At 40.7% G+C, this 26,154-nt stretch overlaps 1 protein-coding gene across 7 annotated transcripts in view; it reads right to left on the minus strand.

Moving 5' to 3' along the window:
- Nucleotides 1-26,154, minus strand: part of SYTL5 (synaptotagmin like 5) — a 142,679-nt gene that overhangs the window by 17,281 nt on the left and 99,244 nt on the right. For 5 of the 7 annotated variants that reach the window (XM_044235506.1, XM_044235509.1, XM_044235508.1 and 2 more), the window contains exons 10-16: nucleotides 21,662-21,754; nucleotides 20,765-20,830; nucleotides 17,303-17,481; nucleotides 15,220-15,319; nucleotides 11,796-11,957; nucleotides 2,482-2,590; nucleotides 688-823 (exon numbers count right to left, since the gene is read on the minus strand). In XM_044235506.1, the coding sequence (XP_044091441.1) occupies nucleotides 688-823; nucleotides 2,482-2,590; nucleotides 11,796-11,957; nucleotides 15,220-15,319; nucleotides 17,303-17,481; nucleotides 20,765-20,830; nucleotides 21,662-21,754 (845 nt within the window). The remainder of the gene's footprint in view (nucleotides 1-687; nucleotides 824-2,481; nucleotides 2,591-11,795; nucleotides 11,958-15,219; nucleotides 15,320-17,302; nucleotides 17,482-20,764; nucleotides 20,831-21,661; nucleotides 21,755-26,154) is intronic. The other 2 variants (XM_044235511.1, XM_044235510.1) reach the window with 1 other exon arrangement.

Below are 26,154 nucleotides of genomic sequence, written 5' to 3' on the forward strand. Positions count from 1 at the left end.
TAGACAAGATGGACATGAGAGATGTACACAGAATGTTCTATTCCACAACAGAATATACATTCTTTTCAAGCACATATGGGACACTGTCCAGAATACATCACATGTTGGGCTATAAAATAGGCCTCAATAAACTTGAGAAGACTGAGATCATACCATGCTATTCTGACCATGATGCTATGAAACTAGAAATCAAGCACAAGAAAAAAAATTGGAAAAAAGAAATATGCTGTCCCCAAAACACTCTCCAGTCACTATCTCCAGGGAGGATGCTCTGAAATTTCTTTTTACAATTTCCCTTAAGAGAGAAAAATATGAAGGATCCAATATTCTTGTTGTTGTTTATTGCCAGTACCAAATTATAACAAAGCACAATATAAATATATTATACAGAGAAAATCATATTTTCTCCTCCTTTGAGAAATGAATCTCACAGGAAAATATGTCAGTATTGAGGGTGAGAATGATGGGAAATCCTGAGATATGCTGGAAGCAAGGGGAAAACTAGAATTAGGAGCCCCCTGGCCTCGTGTTGTTTCAGATCTAAAAGCCAGCATATAAGGGTAGCTTTCTCCTTGTCCATTTAGAGTAAGATGAACACAGAAGTCTCACAGCCAACCCTGTCTCCTGGGTCACAGAGCCTCTCAACTCCCATTAAGTATCTTCTAAGATGAGTTAGAACAAAATTACCCCTTCACAAAGCTATCAGAAGTGCCTCCTGACTTCACCGCTGTCAAATTCTTTGCCTCTTTGATCAACACTTCCAGTATTCCTCCAAAGATTACGGATGACTCCTTCTTCTTTCCCCTTTTGAAGGTCTTCTTTCCTGCATCAGCCATCGAAAAGAGAGAAACAGAGAAGGAGGGAGGAAGAAGGGAAGGGAGAAGGAGGGGGAAGGGAGAAAAGGGAAGAGAGAGAAATCATGGGTTCCATTTCAAAATTCACAAAGAAAACCTGCCAAGATTTATTTCATTTGCTGACTGAACTGGGCCTTTATGTTACTGTGTTTTTCCATGATTTATTCAAATGTTTCTACCCCACCAGATTCCTTCTGGATAGGTTTTTTTTTCCTATGTAATTTTTTATATATTTATTACAAACACTTTTTTTTCCCAATTTATTTATTTTCAGAAAAACAGTATTCATTATTTTTTCACCACACCCAGTGCTCCATGCAAGCTGTGCCCTCTATAATACCCACCACCTGGTACCCCAACCTCCCACCCCCCCGCCACTTCAGACCCCTCAGACTGTTTTTCAGAGTCCATAGTCTCTCATGGTTCACCTCCCCTTCCAATTTACCCAAATTCCCTACTACTCTCTAACGCCCCTTGTCCTCCATGCTATTGGTTATGCTCCACAAATGAGTGAAACCATATGATAATTGACTCTCTCTGCTTGACTGATTTCACTCAGCATAATCTCTTCCAGTCCCGTCCATGTTTTTTTTTTTCAAAGTTAGTGCCATATTACATAAAATATACTTATCTTTTCTTTTCTGGGTAAATTTTTTTAAAATTTATTTTCAGCATAACAGTATTCATTATTTTTGCACCACACCCAGTGCTCTGGATAGGTCTTTCATTTGTGTTTGTTGCAAAAAAAAAAAAAATGAACAAATAAATGTAAAACTATAAATACTTCCCAACAAGGAATACCTTTTTACAGAGTATAGAGGAACAAAATGGAAGTGAATCTGAGAGCTGCCTGAGCCATATTCTTGCTCAAAGGCCAGCCCAAATGCTATATAGGGCCCAGGCACAACTATGTTTTTGATTGAGAGACAACTCTCCCCATGTCACATTATTATTCTGAGGAAATGGCTCAACACGAGTAATAACCACCGCCACCACCTTTATTCCGAACTGCTTTAGGCACTTTCCATGAATGAACCTATTTAATCCTCACACTATCCCTATGAAGTGAGGAAATGGAGGCGAAGAGGCAGTGAATTACTTGCACAGGGTCACACTGAAGAGGGTGACAGTGAATGCAAGGCTGGAGAAGGCTTCTTGGATCAGTTGATGGTAGAAGGCCAAAAGGACCTAAAAGTTGACTCCATCTGGATTTTTCCTTTACATCCTGTGTTCTAGGTCAACTTCTTCCTCCAGACTCCCTGAGTAACTGTGACTGTCAGAAATCTATACAGCAGCTTTTTACATCTCTCCTTTCCGCAGACTGTACTCCTCCCCACCTCCCTCTTCATCCTGGGGAACATCCTAGATCTCTGGGATTTCCAGGAAACAAATGCCATCAGTGATCCTGGTTTCCAGTATAAACTTTGTCCTTTACTCTTAAAGATCCTGCCCCCTTCCCCATTTGTAGGATATACTTCTCAACTGTCTTCCAAGACAGTGACACCCAACCCTATACATTTTCATCTGTGTAATGCCAAAGTAAAATAATCCAACCAATTCCTGATCCCTGTTACCATACGTCTAGACACAGAATGCCCGTGGTCAAAGTCATTGATTTTTACTCTACCTTGAACTTGTTCTAGAGGAATCATCAGGTTCTCCTCTGGGGGGATGTAACGTAAAACAACTGTTAGCTCTCCTTTATAGTGAAGGCCTATGTCTGCAGCGAATTCCACCTGGCCAAAGGGAGACAGGTGAAGAGAAAAAGTGAGAATGTTTGGTTTATTATTTTGTAGTCCATGTTTGAATGGCCTTGTCATATTTACTTGCTGGTTTAAATACGACAGTCCATTCCTATTCAACTGTTAGCACTTACTAGTTTAAGATATGCCTTAGATAAGAAAAGAGAGAGGCCAGAAAACTTCGTATTCTTTGTACAAAAGGTATTTGTGTGTAACGTTTAACATTAAAATAAAAGGAATTTGAGAGGAGATATATGACACACGTGTGGTCATCAGTGGCTGCTGACTGCCTGTGGTGCAATGAGGACCAGAACCCATCACTGAACATAGAGTTCGGGGTATAAGGCACAAATAAAGATGTCACGGAGAACAGCTCCAGAAGATATGTCTCCCTGTCTGCTCTTGATGTCTCAAAGCTTTCCTAAGTGACCAACAGGGGGAAGTAGCCAGGAATGCGTGATTCACATCGGGCTGCCCAGCCGCTAATTATTCAAAGCTATATTGTAATTCACATGATTAAAATTTGATGTGGAAGGCCACCTGGGTGGCTCAGTTGGTTAAGCATCTGACTCTTGATCTCAGCTCAGGTCTTGATCTCAGGGTCATGAGTTCAAGTCCCTCACTGAGCTCCACACTGGGCACACTGGAATTTTTTTTAAAAATTCAGTGTGGAAAAACTGGTTCAAACATTGCTGGTGAGAATGTAAAATGGGGTAGCCACTCTGGAAAATGGTAGGGCAGTTTCTTGTAAGACTAAACATACAGATACCGTACAACCCAGCAACTGCACTTTTGAGCATTTATCCCAGAGAAATGAAGGATTATGTCCACATAAAAACCTGTATACAAATATTCATATCATCTTTCTGTGGACTAGCCCCGAACCGGAAATGAACTAGATGACCTTCAAGAGGAGAGGTGGCTGGTGCAGCAAGGTGTGGTACAGCCATACCATGGACTACTGCTTAGCAGTAAAGAGGAATGAACAGACAATACACAAGACAATTTGGATGCACCTCTACTGAATTACGCCGAGTGAAAAAGCAAGCTCAAAAGGCTAAGTACCATACAATTTCATTTAAATGACAGTCTTGAAGTGACAAAATAATAGATATGGAGAATAGATTAGTGGTCTCTGGAGGTAGGGAGGGGTGTCAGGAGGGAGGTGGGTGTGGCTATAAAAGATCACAAGAGAGCTTTGCGATGATGGAACTGTTCTGTATCTTGGCTATAGTGATAGATAAAGATACAGATGTGATAAAATTGCATAGAACACACACACACACACACACACACACACACACACAAATGAGAAGTAAGGAAGTCTGAAGAAGATGGGTGTATGGTATCAATGTCATCACTCCAGGTGTGGCATTGCTCTATAGCTTTGTGAGATGCTACCATTGGGGAAAACTAGGTAAAGGGTACGTGAGATCTCTCTGTATTACTTCTTACAATTGAATGTGGCTCTGTAATCATCTCAAAATCAAAAGTTTCAGTTCAGAAATTCAATGTGAACACATACCCAGAGACTTTGTTCTGTAAGTCTCCTCGTTGCCATTGAGTCAACTCAACTGACCATAAAAGGGGTAAGAAAAGTAGTATATTTTCCTTGGCCTTTCCTTCAGGAACTGGCTCCTGGGTGCTGGGAACTACTGTCTTCCAAGAGGGTAGACCAAAAGAATTCAGAAACCCCCAAACTCAAATAGAGAAGCAAAAAGCCTCAGCAAAGATGATGGAAACCATTACCAGGCAAAGGAATCCTTACCTGATTTTCCTTCTGGTTGGTGATAAAACTTAATCAGTAAAGGTGGGAAAATCATTTGAAGTATTTTATTCAACCTTCTTGATAGGGGCAAACATGAGATTAGACAGTGAAACAGACTATCCATCTAATTTTTAATTTAATTAAGTCACATGCCTTGTAAAAAGGACATTTCTTGTTGTTTTGACAGTTTTAGTACATTTTACTTTATATGAATGTCACAAATGGAAAGTTATAATGGATGTTATAGCAAAGTAAAAAGGTCATTACTTTTTCAGTGCTATAGCCAATGAGCTACAGCTCATTGGTGTTTATCCTTTCTCTTTGGATCTGAGTGGACCTTGTAATTGGTTTGACCAGGAGAGCATGGCACCAGTGACAATGTGCCAGTTTCTGGGCCCCAAGCCCAAGATTAACAATTTCTACTTCCTCTCTTAGAATGAACATCCTTGGGATGCTCCCATTGAGTACCCATGGTGTTGAGGCCCAAGCCACAGAAAGAAGCCACATGTAGGTGATCTGGTTGGCAGTCCTAGCTGAATTCCCAGTTGGCAGCTAACAGAAAGTGTGAGATGGCCAACTCGAACAATCAGCCCAGTCAAGCCGTCATACGACTTCAGCCTCAGTCTACCATCTAGCTGCAACCAAATGAGAGACCTTCAATGAGAACTACCTAAATGAGCCTAGTCACTCCACAGAATCATGAGCAATAAAAAATTGTCATTTTAAGCCACTAAGATTTAGAGTAGTTTTCTTTATAAAAATTAACCAATGCAGGCTCTATTTGCTTTTAGCTGAGAGCTTTGGATGGAAAAATATGTTGGTGGGAAAAAGTGATGTATGCAGGTGTGTGCATATCAGTAGAGGTTAGAATATCCAATACTGGGATTTATTAATGTTCCATTGGTCTTTAGCTTATATTAATTAAAATATACTGGTGATTTTCTATAAATACAGTCTTGAAAACTTATAAGAGTAGAAAAGAGTAAAGATGAAGACTTGTAGCATTATAATCACATACAAAAGAAATTCAAGGAAGGGAGTCATTCTACAGCCTGTGCATAGCTAATATCTTGAGATAGTTTTGATATTCTTGCAAGGAAATTCCAAGGCAATGTCTCATCTCCTGACATACCACCATTTTACATCATTCAACCACCTTTTGCTCTGAAAAAAGGTAGAATTCAATTCAATTAAACTCATTCAATCCTATCATCACATACGGGATGCCTTCTTGTAGTAATTTTTTTTTTTTTAACCAATGGAACTGTGTTTTTATTTGTGTAATTGACTAGAACAAATATATTTTTTTTGATTTATTTATTTTCAGAAAAACATTATTCATTATTTTTTCACCACACCCAGTACTCCATGCAAGCTGTGCCCTCTATAATACCCACCACCTGGTACCCCAACCTCCCACCCCCCCGCCATGTTTTGAAGGCATTTTGCTAAGTGTTGCACGGGCATATAAGACACAGACCCTACTGAGCTTTCAATCTATCCAGGAGACATATATTCAATAGAAGCTCTATAAATCTGTCCTTAACTGACTCATCAGATTAATGTTCTCTATTCCCAGTGAAGAGACCATGCATGCCTACTCTTGTCAGTTGAACTGTATGCTCACCAAAAGCCAGCCGCATTCATCTCCCAGGTTCTCTATACCCGGCATGTTTGTGGTTCTAATTATATAATTTAATATCAGTAAACTAAAGAATGCAAAAAGACAGCTACTACTATAAACATTAAGCTGAATACTTTCAAAGAACTAAGTATTTGAAAATAAGTTTGCTATTGGATTACATTTGGGCTCAAACCTGTAAAAGATTAAAAAAAATCATGAATATTTAGAAAGCTTTTATATTTGGTTTACTTTGAAAGCATTCTCAAGTTCCTGCTGTACTTCAGAAAAGCTCAAACTAGAAACTACTGATTAGAATGCACTAGGGTCAGAATTTAAGCCAGGAAGATAGGACAGAATTCTAATCACCGAAACTATCCTCCAGCAAAATGAATTATCCTTATGTTCAAAGACTTGAAAATCAATGCATATTTGGTTTAAGTTAAAATAAATGACTAAGAAATGCACTCGGGGTGTATGTTTGTGTAAGTGTGATTTCTGTGGATTTATGAACTGACCTACTACTGTAAGGTCAGTTCTGACAAAGGATGACAGTTGTTCCAATACAGGTACAAAGAAACTACTGTGGGAAGAGACAGAATCACCTAGATTGGGATAAAGGGGTGACATTTATCCCAATGGGAGATAGGATAACTGATAGAGGATGGGAAGAAGGTCAGCCTGGGTTAAGAAAACACTAATATCAAAATACAGTTGGGACTGTGTAAAATGTGTTTAAAAGCTGGCAGGGAGTCAGGTTTAATAGATCAGAGGTTTGTGTGAAGGGAGGTGGTAGCAAGGAAGACAAAACGGGGTTCTACTCTGGGTTGCCCAGAAGACCCTAAGACACAAATTTATCTTAGTGTGTTTAATTGGGATGGGGAGTGGGGAAATGGGACCACAAAGTCAAGGAGGCTTAAGAAGTTGTGATATCAAGCAAAGGTTTGTGATGAGTAGCTTTTTCTCAGTTCCGCAAAGGAGCTTTGCGAACAAGCAGATCACATCTCTGAGCGCTGTCTCAACCAGAGACAAGAGAATAGAAGTGTTGATGACACTCCTTCGGCCATCAGTTACTGAACAAGGGCTCTGCCCTCCACTCCTCAGAAAACTTAAATACCCACGTTCTTCTGCCTCTTCATGACCACAGACCAAGCCCACATCAGCACCCTGAGGGCTCCTCTCCTACGAAGACGGACAGGTGCTGGCTGGTGTGAGCAAAAGCCATGGGGAGCCACATACGAATGATGTTGGGGATCCGTGTAGAGCACTGACATCCTCCCCTGGTACAGAAGGCGGGGCCATATCAAGGAGCACTGAAGTGCCAGGATGATGGGTCAAGATTTATTCAAACCATATGCAAAAGCAGTAGGGAACCAGTGAGGGTATCTGACTGAGCAGGGAGTGTGGCGTCACCAGGGAACCCCCATTATCTGTCTTTTCAAAAGAGCGATCCACATTACATCAGCGTTGGAAGCAGAGTTCCTTGTATATTTTCAGGTCTACTACGGTGGGGGTAATAAATTACGGACAAGAGTCTGCCCAAACCGCCAGTTACAGAGAGCCTTTTGGCTCAGGAATAATTTCACAGAAATTTGCATCAACTCTCTGCCTGAAGGCAGAACACAGATTTACTTGGAAAATATTTGAGCTTGCCGGTGATTTTCAAAGCTCCTTGTTTTTATAATAGCACCTTCTGGGAAGACATGAAAGGCAATTTATACTGACAAACCTTTCTCGTCTAACTACCTAATATGCCTTTCAGAGAGATAATGAGTTACAGCGAATAAACAGTCTCATGTCACGCAGTAAAATGGAAGTCATACTGTGAAACTACTTTACAGGACGCTTGACAGCTTGAGATCTTCCTCTGTCCGCCCCAGCCTCCTCACTGGCTTAGGGCCATAAGACATACCAAAACCAAAGGCGGTGTCAAAGGACATTCGCTAACGCAGAGTCAGTAAGAAATAAGGCACTGTATCTTTCCAGTATTCCCACTGCAAAGGGATGTCAGTATTTCCGAACACCGAAGGACTATTGATTCTGATCCTCTGTCACTAAAGAAATTGGTCCCTGTAGCTTACACTTCACGTCTCCCGCTGGATAATCTAGAAGGAAACATCGAGTGTCCAAGGCTGCTCACACTCTATCCAGAGCTGCTGAAGTGACTGCTGCCTTGAAGGGGCTGAGACAGGAGACTGAAAACGAAGTGACAGGCTGATACCCCAGCACCCAGAGCCTAGCCCAGCCTGAGGATGAGCCACCAATAAGAGAAGGCAGCCTACGGAGTATGTTGCATCTGTCTTTCCCATTTCCCATTTCTGGAAGGCATGGTGCCCAAACAAGGCTGACTCTGCGGGCTTTCCTCTGTATGTGTCAGAGACACATATGCACGTCCCCCATGGGTCAGAGACCACATGTGTGCCTCTATGTGTCATCTTTTTCTTGGAAGAGAAAGATGACAGGGATTAAAGACACAAACCTAGGGGCGCCTGGGGGGGGCTCAGTGCTTCAGCCCAGGTCATGATATCAGGGTTCTGGGATTGAGCCCCGCATCGGGCTCTCTGCTCAGCAGGGAGCCTGCTTCCCCACCCCCAGCCTGCCTCTCTGCCTACTTGTGATTTCTCTGTCAAATAAATAAAATCTTAAAAAAAAAAAGACACAAACCTCTAAGGGGTTCCCCAGAAGCTCACCGTGAGGTGAGGGTTCTTACACACTGCCTTATTAAGAATTGTTCCCAGGATAAAAAAAAAAAAAAAAAAAAGAATTGTTCTCAGGATAGACCGGGGAAGGGGTGACAAGGATGAAGGTTAGGGTCAGGGTAGCCTGATCTGGTGGAAAGCTGTAGAGTGTAAGTAATGCCTTGGGGCACCACTCCCATACCCCCCACCACTCTCAGTAAGGGAACTGGGCTTTCCGACTCCCCAGTGTATGGGTTATTGACAAAGGGCTGCCTTGTGAGAGGTGGTACGTAAGCTCCTAGGAGCTTTGGACTCCCTGCTCATGGAAAAAGCTACAGTAGTCTGGAACAGTCTTCTAAACACTCAGGTGAAGGCTGTTGGAGGCCAAACTCCTAACAGTCACAGTTAAAGGAATCCAAGGGGGATCTGGCAGAGGACCAAGGAGTTCCAGATGTTACACTCAATCAGAACTTTTCTACCTTGAGCTATCTCTTATGAAAGAAAATGAAATCACTCAGTGGCAATGTGAAGGTGATTACCCAGAAAGTGCCTGGTGCCTAAGCACAGAGGATGCACCTGGGAGAGCTTAGATAACATCCCAGGGCAAGTACTTCCACCATTTCCAGGAAACTGACTGGAACATTCCAAGCTGTTTTCCAAAGAGCCCCTATGTGCTTTAATGTTATGTTTATGACAGATCAGTTATTTTCAGGTACTAAAATGAACGTTACTTGTTCTTCATCTACATCATGCTTCATATAATGTCTTAGACATTTTCTAACTATGAGTCTGTGGTGCCCATCTATTACACACAGAAGGAAGCAAGTGCCAGGAGACTGCTGAAGTCAGATTAAGTGCTATCCTTCATGGTAAGGCTTTTCATTCCATTCCAAGAGACTCCATGTTTAATGACTATTTCCCACAGTTAACGTCAAGGGAATAAGGGAATATTACACTATTGCGGACTTATTTCTTGTGACTTTTGTGCTTCCTATCATATTTATGTTAGTCAGAGGCCTGCAGTTATTTTATGTTTAAGGACTTTTATTATAGTTTATTATTAATTTTACCCACAGCCCAATTATACTTCCCAAAGATTTCCCACGATTACACCAAGTTCGAGGTCCGTAGTTTTAAAAGTCTACCAGAAAATTGTGTTCAGCTTCTGAGCCTTGATCTCAGATACAACGGAAACGATGATACTTAGACCTCACGATGTTTGTCGTGGACACTGTGTTGCTGATGATGATCGATGCATGTGTTGCTGTCCAGCTTCCACTCACCATTGTTTTAGAACTACTACACCTGGGTTCCCTTTGGGGAAATACTATCTTCAGGACAGGGGTATGTTCTGATTGTCTTAAGTCAGCCAGTACTTCTCACCTCCCTGGCCGGCCACGGCAGTTAGCTCAGGGTGAGCAAATGATGTCATCAGAGTGAGGAGAACCAGGCCCAGGGCGCTGGAAGAGGAGGACATTTTCCTCTCCCCGACTGTGTAGTGCAAGGAGGAGGGGCTCGTGCATATTGTAACGTCCAAGAGAATCATACTGGAGCTAGTGAGGGAGACCAACCGCACAGTCTCAAAACGAAGCCAACACAGAGAAGAGAGACCAAGGGGCGCCTGGGTGGCTCAGTGGCTTAAGCCTCTGCCTTCGGCTTAGGTCACGATCCCAGGGTCCTGGGATCGAGCTCCACATTGGGCTCTCTGCTCAGCAGGGAGCCTTCTTCCCTTCCTATCTCTCTGCCTGCCTCTCTGCCTACTTGTGATCTCTGTCTGTCAAATAAATAAATAAATAAAATCTTTTAAAGAGAGAGAGAGAGACACCCCAAGAGAATCCAAGGCCTAGATAGGATGTGAGTTATCTGGGTAAAACCATGTTTGATTATCACTGGCCAATAATTTCCTTGTATTTTTTGAGTGGTATGAGCAGGGTTTCTGTCAATCATGATACAAGGGCTGTGATGTAACAGAAACACTACCTAGCCTTTATTGAGAGCTTAAAATGTACCTGACACGATACTGTGGGCATCACAGGGTGCTTCTCCAAGTTTCACAATGTCCCAGTAAGATATGTTTAAGTATTACCTCACAAATGAGAACACCAAAGCCTGGGGAGTTAATGTGTCAAATGTCAACAGATAGTCATGAAGCCAGGACTGAACCCAGGAAGTCTGATTTGAGTCTACTATATTTACCATCATGTTCTTTCTGCCTCTCTGTATATAAAGAACAATCTTCATGGGCGTCTGCGTGGCTCAGTGGGTTAAAGCTTCTGCCTTAGGCTCAGGTCATGATCCCAGGGTCCTGGGATTGAGTCCTGCATCGGGCTCTCTGCTCAGCAGGGAACCTGCTCCCCACCCCCGCCTGCCTCTCTGCCTACTTGTGATCTCTTTCAAATAAATAAATAAATAAAATCTTGAAAAAAAATAAAAAGAACAATCTTCGGATACATCAATGTGACCTTTTTTCATCCCACTTTTGACTTAAAAAATCACTATAAATGTACAAAGACTCCGGTTGCATAGGGCGAATCCAAGGTACTGTTGCTCTAGTTCAGAACATGCTCTGCTGCATTTAATTTCTAGAACCAGCTTCAAAACTGTTTTTCTGACTATAACTTAAACCTGGGTTATGAATCTCAAAAGTCAGAATATAGGAAACCAGATACTTTAGCTACTGATTGCTTCCTGAGCCAAGGCAAGACCACTTCTGCTTATGTTTGAATTGTGGAGAATGGGGAATAGAGAGAATGTTCTAAGACTCTTTGCCTCTATGGATTTGTTTTTAACCTCGGTGAAATCGAATGCTTTCTCCTGCTGATAGGATCATATAATGTATTCCTTCTTTTTTAAATCTATGGAGACCTCCAAATGATGAATACATTTTTAGTAAGTCAAATTAATATTATATATGACTATGTGACTTGCATGGTACAGATAGTCTGTATTAAAGAATGAATTCCAAGGAAAGGATTTATGTGTCTTATATTATTCCAAAATTAGCTGCATTCATCTGTTCAGATTACTGCTTGAAAATGAGAAGTCTTCAGATTCTCTAGGCCGAGGACATCAATTTTGTTCCTAACTTGTCCCATTGCATAACTGTTTGATTAATCTCCAGGCATTTCCTACCTTGGGCTGAAGCACAAACCACTCATCACTTGGATTTTCAAAGTTCCATGAGTCAAAAGGAATCTCCACCTCCCCGAGGAAGCTGTTACGGCCAAATCGATCATGATGCCAGACCGAGAGCTGCAGAGTTCTGGTCTCCAGCTGGGTGTGGCTGATCGTGTACTGCAAACGAGAGTCACAACATCACACTCCACGTGGATGGCTCTGCCCAGTTCTACGACAGGCTGAAATTTACTTTCACCAACTTTCAGGCCATATGCGCTAGTACTACGAACAAAACAAACACAAAAACCCACCGTATTTCTCCTTGTTGGTGCTACAGCTGGGGTTCTAGGCCATACACTTATTTTGTGTTAGACCTTCAACTGGAAGATGTACCAGCCAGTTATTTAAGAAAAAGTCAATAAACTTCAAATAGTATATAAAAAGGGTTAGGTAATGATGATTGCCCCTTTCCAGTTTTACCTGGTTTTCATCTGTGAATTGTTCTTTTTTTTAAATTAACATATAATGTATTATTAGCCCCAGGGGTACAGGTCTGTGTATCGTCAGGTTTACACACTTCACAGCACTCACCATAGCACATGCCCTCCCCAATGTCCATCACCCAACCACCCTCTCCCGACCCCCCTACCCCCGGCAACCCTCAGGTGTTTTTTGTTTTTTTTTTTTTTGTGATGTGAATCATTTAAAAAAATCTACTTTGTAAGCTTAGTGTTTGCTGTATCAACTCTCCAACTTCTGTGTCTTCTTTTTTTGTTGTTTTTTTTCTTTTCTCCTTTTTTTTTCATTTATTTATTTTCAGCATAACAGTATCATTATTTTTTCACCAGACCCAGTGCTCCATGCAAGCCGTGCCCTCTATAATACCCACCACCTGGTACCCCGACCTCCCACCCCCTGCCACTTCAAACCCCTCAGATTGTTTTTCAGAGTCCGTAGTCTCTCATGATTCACCTTCCCTTCCAATTTACCCCAACCCCCTTCTCTCTAACTCCCCTTGTCCTCCATGATATTTGTTATGCTCCACAAATAAGTGAAACCATATGATAATTGACTCTCTCTGCTTGACTTATTTCACTCAGCATAATCTCTTCCAGTCCCGTCCATGTTGCTACAAAAGTTGGGTATTCGTCCTTTCTGATGGAGGCATAATACTCCATAGTGTCTCTGTCTTCTTCTAATCATGATGAGAACCCCCAAATACAGAAAAGTACTGTCAGTGAGGAAGTTGCAAACATCGAACTTCATCAAGTCTCGCCTAAGTGCGGGAGGGAAGAGACCCGCTACAGAGATGGAGCAGAAAGACAATGTTGCTGGGGTAGCTTCTCCTTTTCAGCAGAACGTGATCCACAGCCACATGCCTATACACCCTTGCACCTCACAACAGGCAACAGGTGGCCAATCACTACCACTGGAGACACACTGCAGGCTGTTTCTTGATCTTGGATTTGCTTCTATACCCATCCTTGCTGTTCCTGGCATGACTGGCTTTGGCTCCCGGCTTCTGGAATTTGCCACATCACTCTATCTGTTCTGCTAGGCTCGCCTTAGCTACCTTGTTAGAGCCGCCAGATTCACCCCCTGCCCGTATTCATTCATTCTCGTTTTTTTTTTCAACAACAAAAAAATTTATTCACCATGTCAGACAGCTTTCCTTTAGGCATATATAGTGTATAGCATCTTTTTTTTTTCCCAATTTATTTATTTTCAGAAAAACATTATCCACCATGATCAGGTGGGATTCATCCCTGGGCTACAAGGATGGTTCAACATTCGTAAATCAATCAATGTGATACAACAAATTAATATGAGAAGAGAGAAGAACCACATGGTCCTCTCAATTGATGCAGAAAAAGCATTTGACAAAATCCAACATCCGTTCCTGATTAAAATGCTTCAAAGTATAGGGATAGAGGGAACATTCCTGAACCTCATCAAATCTATCTATGAAAGACCCACAGCAAATATCATCCTCAATGGGAAAAAGCTTGCAGCCTTCCCGTTGAGATCAGGAACAAGACAAGGATGCCCACTTTCACCACTCTTGTTCAACATAGTATTAGAAGTCCTAGCAACAGCAATCAGACAACAGAGAGAAATAAAAGGTATCCAAATTGGTAATGAAGAAGTCAAACTCTCTCTCTTCGCAGATGACATGATTCTTTATATGGAAAACCCAAAAGACTCCACCCCCAAACTACTAGAACTCATACAGCAATTCAGCAGTGTGGCAGGATACAAAGTCAATGTGCAGAAATCAGTGGCTTTCTTATACACTAACAATGAAAATACAGAAAGGGAAATTAGAGAATCGATTCCATTTACTATAGCACCAAGAACCATAAGATACCTGGGAATAAACCTAACTAAAGAGGTAAAGGATCTATACTTGAGGAACTATAGAACACTCATGAAAGAAATTGAAGAAGACATTCATTCTCATTTTGATCTGTCTTCATATTGGCTCCTGCTTCCAAACACGACCCCACTGATGGATGTCCCCACTCACCAACTTCCTGCTATGGTGGATTCTGACTCCTTCACTCTGGGTACAAGGCCCGTACATTTTTGCGACTGGCATTAACTTCTACATTCCAGTCTCCCCGGATCCTTCTTACCACGCTAGATTGGTCCAGGGTGGGAGAAGGGGTCATTACACAGTAGCCCATGGGGGAAGTAATGTCTCCAGGAATGTGGCCTGGGTTGTGTCTTACCAGGGCCACTTTCTCTGAGCTTCCTCAAATCCAACCGTGCATCTCCACTGTTCATTAACCATGGGCCTAAATTTAGCCCAACTCTGAGATCTGACAAGAAATAGCACAGACTCATGCTGTGGGAGCACATCAAGGAGTGTGTACAAAGTGACTTGCTAAGTGAGTGTCAAAACTGTGACAAACACCTTTTAAGGGGAACTAGGAAAAAACCTCTTTCCCAAGGGTGAAACATATTTTTTGACAAGATGCATCAGCTCAGGGGCGCCTGGGTGGCTCAGTTAGTTAAGTGAATGCCTTTGGCTCAGGTCATGATCCCGGAGTCCCAGGATTGAGCCCCCCTATGGCTCTCAGCTCCATGAGAAGTCTGCTTCTCCCTCTGACCTTCTCCTCTCTCATGCTCTCTCTCACAAGTAAATAAAAAAAAAATCTTGAAAAAAAAGATGCATCAGCTCAGATGCAGTTTTACTGGATCATCTTTCCATCAGGTGTCACGTTAGCAGCAGCAGAGAAATAAACAGAGTAAAGATGGCTTACAGTTCTTCTTTTCCAAGAACTGTTAGTAAAGTCAAGAGTAGGACACAGATTATTCAAATTCTACTTTTCTAAAAGATATTTAAACCTGGACATGCAATCCCCCATAGTCAATTTTAAACCAATGAGGATATGAATGGTGTCACTTGAGTGAATATGAGAGAGCCTGTACATACCTTTAGTGTCTCATTGAATTCTGGATTGGTGCCTGTTCTGATCTTGGTCTTGCGCTTATTGTTTCTGGATTTGTCAGGAAGAAGGTACGACTTGACATAACTGTAGATGATAAAATGTGAAAGTAATTATTGGGAGACCTCTACTTTGCAAGGAACAGTGAGGGACTTGGGTGAACAAAAGAGGTGAAGGGAACAGGTCATCAGACATGAGAGAACCAAAGAGAATGTAGTCTACATGGCAGGATACCTTAAAATATAATTCCAGGCTTCCAAGAAGAGAGAAGCAGTTAATGTATAGTGATGAAGAGTGTGGGCTCTGAAGTCCAGCCAACTAGACTTGAATTACTCTATGCCTCAACAGTTTTGGTAAACTCAAGAACTTACTTAACTTCTCTTGTGCCTCAGTTTCCTTTTCTGTAAAACTGGGATAGTAAGAGTATCTAACTTATGGCCTTGCAAGGATTAAATTGGTTGATACATACAGGAGCTGACATGTTATATCACTCAACAGATGTCATCTGTTCATAGGATCAATTCTCTCCCAAAATACTGTAATGTTATAGTCCTCTCCATTCTGATGTCAGGACTCCTGATGAGTGGAATCAATGGAAATGTGGAAATGGATGAATGAAGGAAAACAGTGAAAAAGAACAAATAGGAAATAACAATCCAATGTCACAATAGCTATCCTACCCGACACCTTGTGTTGAGCTATCCCAGGAGCCTCCTGGAGCAGGGGCACCAAGGTAGACTTAGAAATGCACAAGATGTACCAGAGTCCTAAAGCACATCGATCAGGGCTTTAAATGACCTCCTTCCATGCTACTCCGAATGATTATATTGGTCCTGAAGCCCTTGGATATTTAGTTAAGGAAGGAGGTGGACCAATCTATACTCAGAGTCTATACCCTTGTGTCTGTTTTTTTAAATTTTTAAAACATTTTTTTAAAGTTTATTTGAAAGAGATAGAAAGCACACAAGCAGGAGGAGTGGCAGGCAGAGAGAGGGAGAAGGAGAAGCAGACTTCCCAGTGAGTAGGGAGTCCGATGTGGGGCTCGATCCCAGGACCCTGGGATTGTGACCTGAGCCGAGGGCGACGCTTAACGACTGAGCCACACATGCGCCCCAAATTTTTAAAACATTTTAAGTAATCTCTACACCCAACGTGGAGGCTTGAACTCAAAACCTTGAGATCAAGAGCCGTACCCTCCACCGACTGAGGCAGTGAGGTGCCCCACTCCCATTTGTCTATCTTTAGACACTTGGAAACAGCTTCTCTGAGCTGTTTATTGGACCTAGGTCACCTGTTGAGGTCCTTGGAAATGCCTGCATACAACATTAGCCATTGACAGGCATCTGGAAACTTGGATTTCAGGAGGATTCTCATCACTCCCAGAACAGATGTTAGTGGCTCACTGGGACTAAACTATTTGTAAAAAGAGTATGGCTGAGGCAGAACACCTGCTTTCCTTCACGGAGGCTGGAATTTTGGTACGTGACCAGTTGAGGCTCTAAATGAGCTTCCCCAGTAAACAGTTCTTCAGAACTTCGCCACACATGCCTTGTATCTCTGTGGCTGTGAGTCTTCCTAGTAAATCATCAAGCCTGGCAATGACCTTGGGAGCCCCTGACACATCTTTCATCTAGCTCCCTTCCAACGTACCTATGGTCCATACCTGCCTCCCCACTGATATCTGGAAACTTGAGAGCCTCAAATTGTCCTTTCAAGTCATTCAATTGGGCTAACAGCTTGGTGATTTTCTCTGGAGGGTCTCACAGAACAGGATACTCAGCGATCCCGGGGTATGACGACGTGTCAGCCAGCCTCTACCTCAGAGTGGCCTCTGGGTAAACTACAAATAGTCCTGAGTCATGTTGACTCATAGCTTTGGAAAAATCAGATAATCACGGACACAACCATTATGCATACACTTCGAGAGTATTTAGAAGGGTCACACAGGAGGAAAAGGACAATCGACCTTCTGAGAAGGCTCTGAATCAAGAAGAACGCTAAGACAAAACCACACACACTGACAAAGAGAGCAGTGATTGAAACAATCCAAGGAATACGCTGCGTGCTTACGCATCTGTCCTCTGTTTCTTTTCATCTCCTATGGCCAGATTTCTGCAATTCTTGACAAAAATGTAGAGCCCGCCAGTTTTGTAGCAGTAGCTGATGTGGAGAAGGATTTCACCACTGACCTTCACGTTACCATAGTCTCCTGTTTCACTGTAAACACTCATCATGCTGTTAAGGCTGGTCTGGAATAAACAAGATGAAAAGAGGTGTCCAGTGTTATTCTAATTAGCTCTACACAGAAACCACCCCCTTTATTCAATTATAATTCTTATTCTTTATAATGAGCAGCGAAATCTAGGGTGAATGAAGAAAAAAAAATCACTTGTTTTGCTTGGTTTTCTGGTATTATATAAAATCCAAGCCTGACAAGGGACAAGAAGACTTAAAGAAGCATTCTAAAGGCAGGCAGGAAGCTTGCTAATAGGGGAAGCATTGCCTTTCTGGGCAAGTGGATAGCCTTTGTTTATTCACTTCTAATGAATACAGGGTCATTAGGGGCATTTCCTCAATCTGGAGTCCTCTTCCCAACCCTGTAGCTTTTGTCTCTCTCACTGGAAGACTCAAGGTCAATCTACTTCAAGGTCTAGAATGCATCCATCTGGACAAAGAGAAGCTCATATATTTTGTACTAGCAGGAGCCACAAGTTTCTTTCTCTGGTATCCACAGAGAGCCTTCCAGCAGTCTCTGGAAAGCCTTAACAGGGGCTTTACCAAGGGCATGCCAGAGCATCATAGACCCTGGGCTGCTGTGAAATCCCCGGGGAACTGTTTGGGTTCCAGAGGTAGGTCAAAGACTAGGGCTTTGCAAACCTCTGCAAAATTACCACCCACAAAAGAGAACACAGAACAGCCAACACACTGACAAACAAAATAAAATGTAATAAAAAAGTCCAGATCCACCAGAATGAATAAAATTTCTGATTAGACACTAGTGACAAGAGACACAGTTTAAATTAAATGTAACAAAATTACCCTTTAGTACCCAATCTGTATCTTAGCAACATGACCGTCACAAGAGACCACGTGGAAGGCTTTCATGAGTGACCTAGCAGTTTCAAGAGCCCTGTCGGTGAACCACTGGGAAGTCCTAGAGTAAGTACAAAGAGAGCCTAGACTTCCCACTTTGTCTGTTATGCATAATGAAAGTCAGGACATTTCTCTAGTTGCACAGAGACTGATCAAAGAACAGGATGCTGGCAAAGTGGCCAGTATCTCTTCTAAGCTTAAGTCAAGGGCAAGAGTAAACCAAGAATTTCATAATTACTTAGAAATTATAATGGGAGCCAGTGAGTGATCTCATTTTTCTTTCCCATTGCTAAAACAAAACAGAATTTTCCTAACAACAGGTGGCTTTGAGTGGTGCTTTTCAAACTTTAATTGCACATAAATCACCAGGGGATCTTCTTAAAATGATTAAGATTCTGATGCAATCAGTCTCCGGTGGGGTCTGAGAGTCTTCCTCTCTAGCTCCTAGGTGCACAGTTTGCAAAATGTGTATTGAGACATCCCAGAACACCACAGCAGCTTCCCAGGGGGGACCATGGGGGCATTTTAAAAATTTCAAGAGAAACGCAGTGACATCAATCAGACACCATGCGAACCCTTAGCAGTAGTTCACGGTGTCAACATTAAATCACAATTTATTCTTTTTCCGTTAAGTCCTATCTATGTGAAGTTGAGTTTTTGACAACTGCTGTGAAAAATAAGTAAGTACTGGATAAAAATCAACACGGACCAGGAAATAAAAGTGGTGCTGTCCAGTCAGATGCCAAGATTTGATGAGTTGTTCAATGCCCAACAGATACCCACATCCCAATAGGAAGGATTAAGGGCTATTTAAGAATGGAATAAAAGTATTTTTCTTTCAATGTATGTGTATTATTGTTTTGCATGTCTACTAAGTTTTTTTGGTCTGACTGGTGTGGAGAACAAAGGCAAAAGAAATATAGAAAAGAACTAAATTTACCTTGCAGCCCATTGGCAAATACTTCAGATAGACAGGGTGACCTTCCTCCAGGAGCTCAAATATCTCAATGTTAATACTTTTGCTAGAGCCAAAAGGCAAGCTTAACTTGACATGAGCCTGACCTCCAGGATCCCATAAGTCTTCTTTAATAGATTAAAAACCCCCTTGGAAACTTCCTTTAGCCCTACCAGCCTCCAAGATACCAGTTAGCAATCATCCTCCAAACACATGGCCCCCTGATATATATCCGAAGGGTCTCATGCCTCGGGTTTTACTAGACAGTAGTAAATGACCTTATCTTCAACAGAAGCCCCTCAAGGTCCTGGAAACCTTGCTTCCAAATTCCTTAGAGACTTATGCTGTCCCCGACCCCCTCCCAACTTGAAAGTGTATAATCAGTCACTCCTCATGACCCTAGTGTTGCTCTTTCTGTCCAAGGGCTCCGTCCCCGTGCTTGAATAAAACCACCCTTTTTGCACCAAAGATGCCTTAAGAATTTGCTCCTGAACCACAGCATTCCGCTCTATATCACCTATCACTAGCTACTTAATAAATGGATTCATCAGGTTGTTACTTTTGGCTCAGGAGCTGGATGGAAAATATCACTAGGGGCTCTGTGAACGGACAAAGTGTTCGTCTCTGCCCCAAGTGAGGCAAGGCTGCTGGTCCCGGGACTATTCTTTGACTTCCAAGGGCTTCACGGGTAAGCCGCTACCCCCTTGTGTTACATAGGAGGAAACACTGGCTCAGAGAAATTGTTGGCAGTGCCAAGACACAGAGTAAGAGCTCTAGATTTTTAGTCTGAACACTTTCTGAACACTCAGCTGTGCCAACGCCACATCTCTCTCAGTAGCCACATCTTCAAAGCAGTCCTCAGTGAGCAGCGGGCCCCTAATGATAGGAAACTTAAGAAACCATAAATGCTGAAGCTTGGGAGAAGTTAAGGCAGCTAAGGCAATTTTCCTACTAACCAAAATTTATACTCTTAACCGCGACAACATTGAGATTTAAATTAGGGATATTTCTGGGGCGCCTGGGTGGCTCAGTGGGTTAAAGCCTCTGCCTTCAGCTCAAGTCATGATCCCAGGGTCCTGGGATCGAGCCCCACATCGGGCTCTCTGCTCAGCAGGGAGTCTGCTTCCTCCTCTCTCTCTCTGCCTGCCTCTCTGCCTACTATCAAATAAATAAATAAAATCTTAAAAAAAAATAAAAAAATATAGAAATATTTCTTCTAAAGGTATCTCATTAGTGATAAAGCATGTGGAACCCTATGTTCTTTGACTGGCACTTAGATTCTAACATTTAATGAATTTTTCTTTCCTTGAGATACTTGGATTCCGATAACGTTGTTTACCCTTTAAAGAGAAACTCTGGGTAACTGTTCACAAGTCAGAAAATGATACATGCTGGAAAACCTGCCCACCTAGTCAGATTCCGCATACCATGAAATTTGCAAAGCATGGTTTGGAAAGAAGGAAAAGGAAAGACTGAAAACTCACAGTGTCTGAGTCCGCATCAGGGACACTTAGGTAGGTCCACTTCCTGTCACAGCCTGGTTGAGAATTCTTTAAGAAAGTCACCCAAAGGTCAAAAGAGAAAAGGGTATTAAAGCAATGGACAGAAATCAGAGGACCAAAGAAAAAGATTTACAGACACAGACACACAGACGTGTATGTGGACACGGGGGCCCCTAAAGACAGTCTCTCAAGCAAAGCCTTGAACATGAAAATAAAAAGGGACATGATTCTACAGGCAGTGAGTGAGAAGCTACGGACAGTGTCTGAGGAGGAGAGAAAGCTGACCAGTTCCGTATTTTGGGAAAATGACGGGCAACAGTGGGTGGTTCAAAGCGGACAGAACGGAGGCAGGGAAAGAAAGCCGTCATCAGAGAACTGTGACAGTTTATGGGCGTGCGCTGATGAGAGCCTGAATTAGGGAGTGAAGAGGTTTTAAAAACCTGAGTGAGGGCCGCCTGGGTGGCTCAGTGGGTTAAGCCGCTGCCTTCGGCTCGGGTCATGATCTCAGAGTCCTGGGATCGAGTCCCGCATGGGGCTCTCTGCTCAGCAGGGAGCCTGCTTCCCCCTCTCTCTCTCTCTGCCTGCCTCTCTGCCTACTTGTGATCTCTCTCTCTCTCTCTCTGTCAAATAAATAAATAAATAAATCTTTAAAAAAAAAAAAAAACCTGAGTGAGGACCATGGAAGAAGAGAGACGGAAAAGCTCACACAAAATTAGACCAAATAGTACTGTGCGGGCAAAGGGCAAGCAGGAGATTATAGTGTCTTTTAACTCATTGTCACACATATTCTCAAGAACATTCCCCTCCCCTTTGGGAAAAATACAGAAAACCAAAAAGGGAAAGAAGAAGCTTCCAGTCACAAGCTAGAGAAGTGCTTACGGTTGACAGGCCACTTGCTAGACTGTGGGTGTTGGCAGAAAACCGGGAGGATGCTAAGCCATGAACACCTTGCTCAGTCTCTTCCAAGGAGTCCTGAGGAAGGAGGAGAAAATCAGTAGCTTGTTTTATTTCTTTTCTAGAAAGAAGTTTTCTTTTTAAATATCTAAAATAAAATACCTAAAATAATAAAATAAATATAAAATAATAAAATAAAAAACCTAAAAATAAATACCTAAAAAATCCTATCCAAATATCTAGAAATCACCCTATCCTGAGGTTTCTTTTACTATCCATCCAACCTGAATATACTTTATGCCACAGAACTACAAACCTAAAAATAGGTAAAATAATGAATTTTATGTTACATATATATTTTATCACAATACAAAAGTTTGTGTAATATTTAGAATTATAATTTCCTTGAAAGGGTCATAGAGGGGCGCCTAGGTGGCTCAGTGGGTTGGGCCTCTGTCTTCGGCTCAGGTCATGATCTCGGGCATGCATCGGGCTCTCTGCTCAGCAGGGAGCCTGCTTCCTTGTCTCTCTCTTGTCTGCCTCTCTGCCTACTTGTGATCGCTCTGTTAAATAAATAAATAAAATCTTTTTAAAAAATTTAAAAAAAAAGGAGTCATAGAGCTTGCCAATAAAGTCATCTAGGTCTCTCTTGTTTTTCATCATGAGAATATTTCTAACTATTTCAATTTTATTTCTCCTGACTGGAAATTTCAAATTTGGGGAAATTATATTTTTATAGAAATTTATTCATTTCATCTATGAAGTTTCATCATTTATTCATTTCATCATTTCTATCTTCAAATTTATTCATTTCATCATTTCAAAATTCTCAGCACATCATTGTTTATATTATATGTTTTATCTGTAGTTACATTTACTTTTTCATCTGTAGTATTACTTGTTTTTGGCTTCTGTATTTTTTCCCTTGGTGGCCTTTCCAGAGATTATTTACCTTGTTAGTTTTTTTTCAAAGAACCAACTTTTGTTTTGTTGTTTTGTGCTTTATCTTTGTTTTGTAGTTAATTTTTTCAAAATCTTATTCTTAATTATATATTTTTTCATTCCTATTTAATTTTAAAAAATTATGTTCAATTACCCAACATAGAGTACATCATTAGTTTTTGATGTAGCATTCAATGATTCATTAGTTGTGTATAACACCCAGTGCTCATCACCACACGTGCCCTCCTTAATAGCCATCACCCAGTTACCATATGCCCCCAGCTCCCTTCCTTTTGTAACCCTCCAGTTTGTTTCTCAGAGTCCAGAGTTTCTCATGGTTTGTCTCCCTCTCTGATTTCTTCCCATTCAGTGTATCTTTACCGTGAGTTTAATAATTCTTCTCCTAACTACAAGTTAAATTCATAGTAAATAATTTCACCCCTTCTTCCTCACTCATATAGATATTTAAGGCGATATAATTTTGGCCCAAGTGAGATTTCTGTTGCATTCTTTACTTTTTATTGGTAGTATTGCTATTTTCATATAGTTTGGATTGTTTTTATAGGCTCATTAAGATTTCTTCTTCTTTAACCCAGTAATCATCTAGCAGTGTATTTTTACTTGGCAGATCTGTGGAGTAACTTATGTTTTTGTCATTAATACCATCGTAATTGTCAAGGTCAGAGAACATGCTGAGTATGATTTTTAACAGAATTTTAAGTCTGAGTTATTATGTATACATTCTCTCTCACTTCTTTGGTCTTAGCTTTATAGTTATTAAGAGAGCAACTTTACTAGCTTATTTAATCACCTTTACTTTTTATATCCCTTGCAACATTTCCTGGTATTTCTTTCTCCTGAGTATTTCATTTAAACCTATTTCACTTTGAGCCTTTTTATCTTGTACCCACTGTTGTTGTTGAAAACTCTGATATTAATTTGATCCTTGTTCATGTGTATGTAATAGGATTTCTCTAGAAGTTTTTTTTTTTAGGATTTTCTTTTCTAATTGATATTCTTGATCTCACTATAATGTACCTGTGTGTAAGTTATTACTTATATCTCATCTTTGGCACTTTCCAATTGAAACAGATTTTTCTTTAATACAAGGCATAAATCCCAATTTTTTTTCTTATGGTCCCTTTTCTATATTTTTATCTTCTGCTTTTTCTGGTTATGCTACTGTCCAGTTGATAGCACTTAAACTATTACTTCTCATATTTATTTTTTTTAAAGATATGAAAACTTTCAAACATCCACAAAAATAGAGAAACAGTATAATGAACCCTTGTAACTGATCACCCAACTTACAATGATCGATATATTGCCAAAGTTTTGTCAGTTACTCTTCATGCTGTTTAATTATTTCCCACAGCTTTACTGAGGTATAATTTAAAAACCATAAAATTTGCTAAATCTAAGTGTATAACCTACTGTCTTTTAGCAAATTTATAGTTGTGCAAACATCAACATAATGCAGTTTTAAAAATATATCTATCAGCTCAATATGTTTCCTCATGCCTGTTTCCAATCCAAGTCCACTCCCTTAGAAGCCATTAATCTGCTTTGCTTTCTCCGTAGATTCGCCTTTTCTAGATATTTCATATAAATGGAATCATACGTATGTGTCCTTTTGTGTCTGCTTCTTTCATTAAGCATTGGGTTTTTAGGCCCATCCATCTCGTAGTGTGAATCACTGCTTCCCTCCTTTTTATTACTGAATATTATTCCATTGTATGGAATACAATGTATAATTTATTTATTCACCAGCTGATGGATATCTGGATTATTTCCACTCTTTGGCTATTAGGATATATATATCTATGAATACTTGGGTGCACATCTTTCTGGGGACATAGCTTTTCCCTTCTCTTAGACACTCTGGAATGGAAATGGTGGGTTGTATAGTAACTGTATGTTTGCTTTTAAAGACACTTCCGGGGTGCCTGGGTGGCTCAATGGGTTAAGCCTCTGCCTTCAGCTCAGATCATGATCTCAGGGTCCTGGGATCAAGCCCTGCATCAGGCTCTCTGCTCAGCAGGGGGCCTACTTCCCCTTCTCTCTGCCTGTCTCTCTGCCTACTTGTGATTTCTGTGAAATAAAAAAAAAATTTTTAAAAAGAAATAAAAGACACTGCCAAGCTTTTATTCCTGAGTGTCTGTACATTTTACCTTCCTAAACAGCAGTGTAGAAGGGCTTCAATTTCTGTACATATTTTCCAATAGTTCTTTTAGCTGATAGCCATTCTAGAAGATGTTAAGTGGTATCTCATTGTAGTTTTAATATTTCATTTCTTTAATAATTTATAACATCTTTTCACATAGTTATTGAATATTTATAAATCTCCTTTGGCAAAATATCTATTCAAATCTTTTATCCATTTTCTAATAGGATTATTTGTCTTTTTATGTTGATTGTATGGGTCCTTTATATATTCTAGATACAAGTCCTTTTACAAATATATGATTTGCAAATATTTTACTCAAGTCTATGGCTTTTCATTTTTATAACAATGTCTTCTTAGATACAAAAATTTTAACTAAGGTAAAATTTATCTTTTTCTTCAATGTATCATGCATCATACGTTTGGTGTCATATCTAAGAATTCTTCGCCTAACATGAAGTCTTAAAGATTTTCTCCTAGGCTTCATTTTAGAAATTTTAGTTTTAGTTCTTAAATTTAGGGATATAATCCATTTTGAGTTAGTTTTTATTCATGGTTTGTGTTTTTGGAGGGTTTTTTTTAATGGCATATGGATATCCAATTGTCCTATCATGATCTGATGAAAGCTCCTTCCCTCATTGAATTGCCAAGAATCAACTGACTAAATATATAAGGGCTTATTTCCAGATTCTCAATTATATTCTTTTGATTTCCTATGTTTATGCCAATACTGCACTGTACTGAGTACTATAGCTGTATACAATGTTTTGAAATCTACTAGAGAAAATCTTCCAACTTTGCTCTTTGAAACTTATTTTCTTATTCTGGACATTCTACATTTCTGTGTAAATTTTAGAGTCAGCATTTCTATTTCCACAAGATAGCCTGATTAGATTTTAATAGGGTTTTTATTGAGTTTATAGATTCACTGGGAGAGAATATTGAATCTTCTAATCCATGTGCATATAATGTCTATTTATTTAGATCTTCTTTAATTTAACTCAGCAATATTTTTCTAAATTTCAATACAACTGCCCTACAGTTTTTAGACAATTTTATTCATAAGTATTTTATTCTTTTTCTTGCTTTTCTTTTTCTAAATTTTTAAATTTTTTATTAACATATAATGTATTATTAGCCCCAGGGGTACAGGTCTGTGAATCGCCAGGTTTACACTTCACAGCACTGACCATAGCGCATACTTTTCCCAATGACCATAACCCAACCACCCTCTCCCTACTTCCCTCCCCCGGCAACCCTCAGTCTGTTTCATGAGATTAAGAGTTTCTTATGGTTTTTCTCCCTCCTGATCCCATCTTGTTTCATTTTTTCCTTTCCTATCCTCCAAACCCCCCACGTTGCCTCTCAACTT

The sequence above is a fragment of the Neovison vison genome, chromosome X (assembly GCF_020171115.1).
Source record: "Neovison vison isolate M4711 chromosome X, ASM_NN_V1, whole genome shotgun sequence".
Classification (NCBI taxonomy): Eukaryota; Metazoa; Chordata; class Mammalia; order Carnivora; family Mustelidae; genus Neogale; species Neogale vison.